The sequence below is a fragment of the Etheostoma cragini genome, chromosome 10 (assembly GCF_013103735.1).
Source record: "Etheostoma cragini isolate CJK2018 chromosome 10, CSU_Ecrag_1.0, whole genome shotgun sequence".
In the NCBI taxonomy this organism is placed as follows: domain Eukaryota; kingdom Metazoa; phylum Chordata; class Actinopteri; order Perciformes; family Percidae; genus Etheostoma; species Etheostoma cragini.
In genome coordinates, this window is record NC_048416.1 from 16,020,084 (window position 1) to 16,028,144 (window position 8,061).

General features: G+C 38.4%; 1 protein-coding gene across 1 annotated transcript in view; it reads right to left on the reverse strand.

Moving 5' to 3' along the window:
• Positions 1 to 8,061, reverse strand: part of LOC117951605 (dedicator of cytokinesis protein 2) — a 93,053-nt gene that overhangs the window by 16,513 nt on the left and 68,479 nt on the right. Inside the window, exons 27-28 of the mRNA XM_034883379.1 lie at positions 636 to 734; positions 411 to 505 (exon numbers count right to left, since the gene is read on the reverse strand). Coding sequence (XP_034739270.1) covers positions 411 to 505; positions 636 to 734 — 194 coding nt within the window. The remainder of the gene's footprint in view (positions 1 to 410; positions 506 to 635; positions 735 to 8,061) is intronic.

Sequence of the window (8,061 nt, forward strand, 5' to 3'; positions counted from 1 at the left end):
ACATCTACATACATACATACATATATATACACACATACAGTGTATGTATACATACAATATATATATATATATATATATGTATACATACAATATATATATATATATATATATATATATACTATAATATACATAGATACACACACACACACAGACGTATACATATAAACCGCTGCAACTCTGCAGAAACACATTTGTCACATCAGCCTTTTTCATCATCATCATCATAGCTCTGATCCCTAGCTTTCCAATCTGTAACTTATCCCCATGTGGGTTTGTGTGGATGTCAACAATCTATAATAATCACATACACCAAGCCTCAATGTCCCAACAGCAGGTCATACTGGGGAAGTTCAGAAAATATATCAGTTACAGAGGCATATCTGAGACAAGCAGGTGGGTGCTTGTAGTACCTGTTCTGTACCATGATCATGGCCATCCAGTCAGAGGGATACACATGTTTCCCAATTAGGTCTTTGAAAAGTAGGAAGGACTCCATCAAGAAGTCCTACAGTAAAAAGGAAAAGATAAGGATTGTGTGTGCATATGATATATGTTCATTCAATACAGCTTTTCTTTTTACATTTTACTATCAATGTGGATGTGGAACAGATATATGCACATGTGTGTGTACCTACCACTAGATCAGAGGTTCCGGTGAAGGTGTCTATGTATGTATTATAGTGACGATCATCCATCTGGCTGAGGATAGCTGTCATGCAGGCTACCACCCTGGACTGCAAAGGTAAAGTGTGTGTGAAAGAGAGAGAGAGAGAGAGAGAGAGAGAGAGAGAGAGAGAGCGCATTACTATTTGGGCACAGTGTAGCTGCTCTTACATTGAGTGCTATACATATAAAGCTAAAGTCGTTTAAATCTTAAAGTAATTAGTCACTGCACCAAACTAAAGTGAATTTCATAATACACCTCTCTAAAGTCCAAACAGCTTCAACATAATCACATACTACATGCGTGGCCTGAAACAAACGGCCAGCGCTCTGAGCAAGACGCTGTGATGTTATGTTAAAAAACGCTGTATGAACTAGTTGTTACCCCCTTGTTATTCACTAATTAGCATAATTCCTATAAACAAACCTAACCATTGCCAGGAGGACTGGCCACTTTCTAAATTGTATTCTATAATTTAAATTGTTCCCCTTTGTCACTAGTTTAGATTTAGAATTGCCAAATAACACAATTTAAAACAGAAATCAAAGCTTTCAGAGTTCCTTGCAACAACAAACGGTGAAAAGTGCAAACGTCTGCAGGAAATATCACCTTCAATCACCACCATTTGTTATTTGATTTTCTCAGAAGACAATAACAGCAACATCAAGGAGACTCAGGTCCCGTCCATAGAATGCAAAATGCAAGATGTGGTCGACAAAAAGGGGCTTTACATGGTTTACACGGTGCAATGTTATGGCACGGTAATATATTACGTAAAACAATCATATCATCTAAAATCCCATCTGAAAAAATAATATAAGGTTCCTGATTTAAAAAAAAAATCTACTTTCTTTTTTTAGTGTTTGTGTTTTAATAAGGTATTAACTCCTCACTAGATGCACTTAACTCTGAATATGGCCCAAGGTGTTCACAGAAATATACACACTGGTAATAGGTAGAATGGCATATAGAAGATGAACGTGAAGAGGCACATGGAGTTATCATCACTGTGAAACAAGACAGACATGAAAGATGAGGATAAGCAAAAGAAGGTCAAGTTTCAAGTTAGAACTGTAAAAACTACTTAAGCTGAGAAAAAAATTCTTGAGCTGGATTAAAGCAAAAGATTCATGGAAAATTTAGAGCAAACCTTTCCACAACCAGAGGCTGAGATGGGGGGGGAGACACTGAGAGGGGCGGCAGGCGAGAGAGGAGAAGAAAACAGAGATGAAATGGACAAAAAACTCAACTGCACTGACCAGAAGAGAACATATATAACCTTTGGCATGAACGTGAAAACAGTTTGCATATATTACAGAAATGTGATGCTATTTCTCAGAGTGCTAAATTGAATTATCAAGCTTAATTCATCAGTTGCCATCAGCCTCTTCCACTTCCCTTTTCTCCATCTATGTGCTCCATAGAAACATTGCTTCCATTTGCATTTTCTGTCCAGCCAATGCAGTTACCTATTGACAGCCTAAAATGAAACCTGGTAAAGTTTTAAATTGAAAATGTTTCTGGAAACTAGAGAAAATGAGAAGAACCTTTCAAATGACAAATGATCTGCAAAACATAAAGTGGCCCCTCTTCTTTCTTATTCAAATTTTGCACTCTCTCTTTTCCATCTGCCATCTATTTCTTTTCATATTTATCTGTCAGTAAACATGCAGGCATGACCCTCATACCAATGACACCTGAGACAGGGAGCCTGTTGTGTGGTAATTGCTGGAATTAAGTTTACAAACCATTTTTCAGAAACATGGTAGATGTGCGGGAATTTCCGCTATATCTTAGAAGGCAGGGTGAAATTATCATCCAGAATTGTTGGCACAATAGGGAAACAGGAGACAGAAATGAAGGATGATGCACGGCTAATTGAAGATGAGATCTACTCAACATGTGTGTGTTTGCCTGCAATCTAATAAGAAAATGTACTTTTTCATTCACATATGCAAACCAAACCAATTTCAGCATGTATAGCGTTACAGAAAAAATAAGGCAGACACAATAAATTGGACATAAAACGGTCTCTGTCTCTGACTTCTAACTGGGGAAGAGAACTGTATTTTCTTGGATATTTTCTTGTACCCCCATCCCCCACTACACACCAGAGACCCTTTCAGCACAATCTTTTCTTTAATCTCTCTTCCTTTTGTTAACTACTTCTTCCCCCTCAAGTTCCCATCACATGTTAAAAGTGCTTGAAGATTAATGTAGTGTGACACTAAAGTAAGTACTGCTTACTAAAATGAGTGTATATGGTTACATTGCGTTTTAATAGTGTCTTTTTGTCTTAAAGTCAATGAAATAAACATGTATTCCTAAAATGAAAACAAGTATTTAAATTATGCAATCATACAACAGTAAATCGAAAAAAAGGAGCAGGTAAGAAAACTGCTTCTTCTCTCTCTTCTTTCTTTGCCCTTTTTAGTGTGTAATGGTTTATCAGTAACAGGATTAAACACACACACACTCAGCGAAACAACTCTACAGTTCAGTACTTTCTGGTTTCATGTTCACTCGGTTTGTGTGTGTGTGTGTTTGTTTATGTAGGTCACGTGTATTGCCCTACTTCTGTGTAATTGGTCTTCTCTGAGGACTTATGCTCTCAATCTCCTTTAATGCAATCTAAAAACACAAATGCTCAAAGGGCCAAATATCTGACCATCAACTGTGTGTGTCCTCACACATGAATGTGTCTAATCAACACACTGCAGTACATTACATGCAAGGACGTATGGAAGACATGAGCCTGATATCTAATATCTGATAACTACTGTGTGTTAGAGAGACAGAGAGTGAGAGCTCAGAGCTTGTTGAGGCAAAGGACTTACGCAACAGTGAAGAGATTACTGACAAAACAGGACACAGATGCTGGCGAGGTCTGGGATTTCTCTCCCTCTCTCTACCACCTCCTCCTTCACTTTGCATCATTTATCTATCCATCTTCTCATACTCTCATTAATTAATGTATTAGAAGCTGTAAATTCAAAGTTGCATCAAGATGGCAGTTACCTGAAAATACAGACATACTAGAAATGAATCTAAACCAAACCTAGCTCAGAACCCCTAAAAGCTGCAATGTTCATTACACTCCACATTAGGGTTTAATCTCGGGAATACACAGCCAAACTATTTCCCAAGAAATATATCATACGTCTCACTACAGAAATACAGAAGTCATTTATGTAAGTCATTTATTCACACCCTTCTGCAAAAGTCGGCAGCACAACGATAACTTCCTTTTGGTCCACCAAACTCATCTATTGTAGGCTCCACCATCTAAATACAACTCAATGTCTGCCCCCAGCTTTGCATAAAAATACTTCAAAGGATTCAACAATGAAGATGCAAAGTGTGTGCGCATTGAATCATAAAAGAATATGGAATCTGTCTCAGCTTACTAAAATGACTTTGAAAATGAAAATTATTACCTGCTTTACCAAATTTCAATTGGAAAAATGGTCAAATATAATTTCTGGTTCCAGCAACAAAACCTTCACAATCAAACTGTCAAGAACATGGTGATACAACCATTGAAATGTTTGCTACAACATACTCTGACAGTATCACAAATAAAGAAGAGCCATAAAGTCTGAAGTTCTCTAACTTCTGGTCCCATCATTTCTAATTCTATTTCAAAATTACATAGACTCACTTTTTATAACCAAGTTTAAATCATCTGTTAAAAGTTCATTATCCCCAAAGGATGCCCGGTGGGATAAACAGCAAAATGTGGTTGAGAAGAATTGTTTGTCAATCCCAACTTTCACTCAATAGTGTGGAACAGTGGAGGAAGTACTCCACCAGGTACATATAGACAACTTTGGTGTTCCTTCTGACGTAATAAATTGCCAATATCTAAGACGTTTAGACTATTTTTGTGACTAGTAGATAGATAGGAAGTCAGACACACAGCAAAACAGACTATAAACATGAACTCATGAATAAATGAGTATCAATTGTAGAGTTTAAAAATGCTAAAACAATGCTAATCTTTGATTTCAGTGTACTTTTATGTTTTTATGCAGTCACAATACACGCTGCAGCAGCGTTTAGGCAGGACAATTGTATCAGTTTCCTAAATTAATTAAATCATGCCTGTCTGCTCTCTGAAAGTTAGGGGGAGGCCCTTCTGTAATCACACGGCAGGAAGAAATCCTTCGTGTATCCGTCTTGGCGTCGACCCCTGCTGGTGCGCCGACCAGATTAGAATAAAGTATGTTTATTCCTGTAGTTTGAAAAGCATTCACATCTTGAAAGTAACTCAAACACACCATTTAAGAAGTACGTCCTCCTCATTTGGGCGACAAAGAAATCTAATAGGATGCGCCTAGGGGGGTGGACATGGCAGCGCACCAATGAAGCATCAACGGAAAATGGTCCTAAGCCACCTGGGGAAAAGGAACCGCCCACAACGTAGAAAATGTAGTGAGAAGGGTAGGGAAGGAAAAGCACTGGAAAATGTGGATCTGTTAGGAGATACAGCTTTTCAGCACGCTGCAGCATAAAGACTTTTTTTTTTTCATGCCATTTTGTTATTTGAACTTTTGTTAAATTTAATTTAAAAGAGCCTCTCTTTTCTCAAAATCAAAACACCATTATGTAGCTATTTTACCATAACTGTTAACCTTCTTTCTGTTGGACAAGCTTGTAATATTAGCTGACTTGCTATGTTTTGTGTTGCACTCGCTTGATGTTTGGCTGTGTTTATAATGAATTCATAATGTCCCTATTTATGACAGTGGTGTAGAAGTGAATTACTTTTTGAAATGGCAGAAATCCCGACAAAAAACTGTTTTAACCCCTAAGTTGTCTTCCAGTCAACCACGAAAGAAAACACGTTTTGGTCACTTTTTCAACATTATAATTGCTTTTTCCAACATTTTTGTCACTTTTTCAATGTTGCGGGTGCTTTTTTTGATATTTTTAATGTTGACATTTTGTTGTTAGGGGTCAAATTTGACCGAATAACAACATGAGGGTTATAGCTCAGGGGGACGTGTTAACAACCATCTATTCAAATAATTCAATATCAGGTCTATTGATGCAGCACTTCATTTAGTTCCATATCCTGCCTGTAGTATGCTTGCCACCCTTTCCTTTTTTCTTCTCCTCTTCCTTTTTGTGGTTTCCCCCCAGGAGGCAAGTCATCACGCTGCTCTCAACTGTGATCGTGCATCTTTTTTTCTTAAATAGAACATCTACGAAAAAAAAAAAAATCATTCTTGCTGGAAGCCTGCAGCGTTCTTCACTGTACTCTTTTCAGACACTTTCATCTTTGACCACCCCCCCCCACACACACACACACACACACACACACACACAGTGTCAGGGTGATGTCTGTGTGTCTGTCTGAGGCAGAGAAAAAGAAAGGGGTAATATGGGCTGTCTATGTGTGTGCATGGGTGTTGGCATTTCTGTGTGTATGTGAACGATTGCCTGTTCACTGTTCAGAAAACAGATCAATGTGTCTTCAGACTCATTTCCCAGTCAAGTACATAGAGACACTATCAGCTGATATAAATAAGGAAGAGCTATCAAAGAGATGGACAGAGGTCAATGGGATGGGAATAACAAGAGAAGAAAAGAAAATAAACATTGTCTCCAGCTCACATAGTGTACTCCTCCTTGACAATGAAAGGCTTCTCTTCTCATCTTCCACTCCAAAATCAAATTATTGAGACCTCAGAGCTGCAGCACAACTGTCTCATGATTTGTCAACCTTGCATGAATTTGTGCACACATGTATTATATTTGAAGGCCCCATGTCTTCCACTCTGACCCCTTACAGCTTATGTAACGTGCACACTGCGCATTTGAGCCTGGCCGATAAAGGATTTCAAGGCCGATACCGATACGAATATTTGGTTATAAAAAATCCGATATTCTGACATATCGGCCAACATATGTAAAAAAATTCCAGAAACACGCAACAATTTTTTTTTAGTTATTTATGAGTTTTCACTAAAATAATATGATAATAATTTGTTTGATTGTAACAACAGAACAGAAGAACATCAAAATATATTAAAGTTCTGATAAATAAAATGGATAAAAATACAAACTTAAGATATGAAACTTAAAGTCCGTTGAACAAAACACAATAACACCACAAAATAAAAAGTATCAGTGTTGCCAAAAGGGACATTGTAAAGTGCCCTGTGGTGGACAAACTATGCTACACTATTTTTTATTTTTAAATCTGCCTATATAAATGCTGATACGATGAATCGGGAAATGACCAATATCGGCCGATAATATCAACCCGCCGATATATCGGTCGGGCTCTACAGCGAACACACCCGCCATACACCCAAACACACACACACACACTTTTTCTTGCTTCATCAGAGGTCAATTGAAACACAACACAAGGTGAGTCAACCACTTTGCAGTAGAGCATACATCACCAGTTATTTTCAGAAGGGGGAGGGGAAAAGAGGGATATTTACGGGGACGCTGCATCAGGGGACCACTCAGGGAACACAGACACACATAATAAATCATAGTCCATGCACACACAAACACATAACTTAAAACACAGTTACATAAGCCGGAACACAACAGTTTTACTATATTTGTGAGCATGTCTGTTTCATTAATGTACATTTATTTAATTTGTTTAAGTAAACACTAACTCCGCCTCACCTTAAGTGAATTAAACCTACTCTGATCCCCGGCCTAAAACTATTAAACTTGCCTGTAAACAAATAAATAAATATTCTCGTCTTTAGTGATGCATGACAGATTAGGAAATTAATTTGTAAGCACACAACTCCTGCCGTGCATGAAAAACAAAGCCCTCAAAATTAAGCATAATTAGAACCTGATGTCATATGGCGTTACATTCTATTCCATTTATCTCTCGTGTTTTGTCTCTTTTCTCCTTCAAGAAAGACAGCAGCATCATCCTGAGTTGGCATGAACAGGAGCAGAAAAATAAAGAGAACGAGAGGGTGGCAGGAGGGAATGTCAGCAGAGAATTAGGTGAGTGTGCAAGATGAAGATAAAAAGAAGAGGAAAGAACGGTGTGAGAAGGCTAAAGTGGGGCAAAGAACAGGGAGGACAGCGACCAAACGCCTCAAAGGGGAGAAAGAAGTGAAGTTACCAGGGGGAGAAAGCGACAGACCAAAACAGAAAGAGAGAGCGAGGAGATAGTAGACTGCATTCAAACAGAAAAGCAAAGATATAAATTAAGTGACTGATAGAAGCAAGAGTGTGTGTTTCTGTGTGTGTGGGCTGCCAAAGTCTCTCTGGGTCTACCACCATGCCAGGGTCAGTGAAGGCAGGGGCGCGCACACACACACACACACACACGGCATGGGATTAGCCACCAGCAAAGTGACAGGAATAGGCAACTAGACAGAGAGGGTGAAAGAGAGAGAAGGTGT